This window comes from Pollicipes pollicipes, unplaced genomic scaffold (assembly GCF_011947565.3).
Source record: "Pollicipes pollicipes isolate AB1234 unplaced genomic scaffold, Ppol_2.1 Scaffold_4881;HRSCAF=5763_pilon_pilon_pilon, whole genome shotgun sequence".
NCBI lineage: Eukaryota > Metazoa > Arthropoda > Thecostraca > Pollicipedomorpha > Pollicipedidae > Pollicipes > Pollicipes pollicipes.
The window spans coordinates 4,653,759-4,654,726 of record NW_023596576.1 but is presented as its reverse complement, the minus strand read 5'-3'; the positions used below and the strand labels follow the sequence as shown (position 1 = coordinate 4,654,726).

Below are 968 nucleotides of genomic sequence, written 5' to 3'. Positions count from 1 at the left end.
GCCCACCAGACTAGCTCGAGGGGGGGGGGTACGGAGCTCGACCACTAGACTCACCGGGGTGAGGAGCTTCTCCCTAGACTCGCTCGGGGGTGCGGAGCTCGCCCACCAGACTCGCTCGGAGGGTGGGGAGTTCGCCGCCAGACTACCCGGGGATGAGGAGCTCGCCCACCAGATCGCTCGGGGGTGAGGACCTCGCCCACCAGACTCACCCGAGGGCGAGAAGCTCACCCACCAGACTCAACCCGGGGTGAGGCTCTCGCCACCCAGGGTTGCTCGGGGTGTGAGGACCTCGCCCACCAGACTCACCCGGGGGTGAGGAGCTCGCCCACCAGGTGGCGCCAGCCCGCCGTTTCCCGGGATCCGCTGGAAATAAACACGGCCGGCCGGCTGGCTGTGACGCCAGCCGCGTCGGTGGACCTCGGCTCCCCCCGCCGGACATGGCCAGCGCCGCGCCGCCCGGCCGCATACTGATGGGCCGCAGGTGCGGGGCCGCCGCCGTCGGTGGCCTTTCCCGGAGCGAGGACGGCGGCGCGCACACAGTTACGTATTCAGCGATGCAACGCGGCCGGCGCAGATGTCATCTGAGCGACCATACATGGACACGGCGCTCGTCGGCGCCGGCTCGGTGCGGCGCTGCGGGCTGTGGCCGTCGAGCGAGGGCCGGGCCCGGTCCGCCGAGGTCGCCGGGGACGACATGGATGGCACAGGCACGTCCTCTGCTCGGGACTGGAGGACACACGCACCTCCTCTGCACGGGATGGAGACGTGTAACGTACCTCCTCTGCTCGGACTGGGGAGGTGTACGTACCTTCTCTGCTCGAGACTGGAGGAGACAACGCACCTCCTCTGCTCGGGACTGGAGAGAGACGCACGCACCTCTCTGCTCGGGACTGGAGGAGACGCGTACCTCCTCTGCTCGGGACTGGAGGAGTCGTGCACGCACCTCCTCTGCTCGAACTGGGGAGACG

General features: G+C 69.4%; 1 protein-coding gene across 1 annotated transcript in view; it reads left to right on the top strand.

The window, feature by feature from the left end:
* The first annotated feature begins 437 nt into the window (after positions 1-437).
* LOC119101828 (fibrillin-2-like) overlaps positions 438-968 on the top strand; it is a 4,224-nt gene continuing 3,693 nt past the window's right edge. The window contains exon 1 of the mRNA XM_037225254.1: positions 438-481. Coding sequence (XP_037081149.1) covers positions 438-481 — 44 coding nt within the window. The remainder of the gene's footprint in view (positions 482-968) is intronic.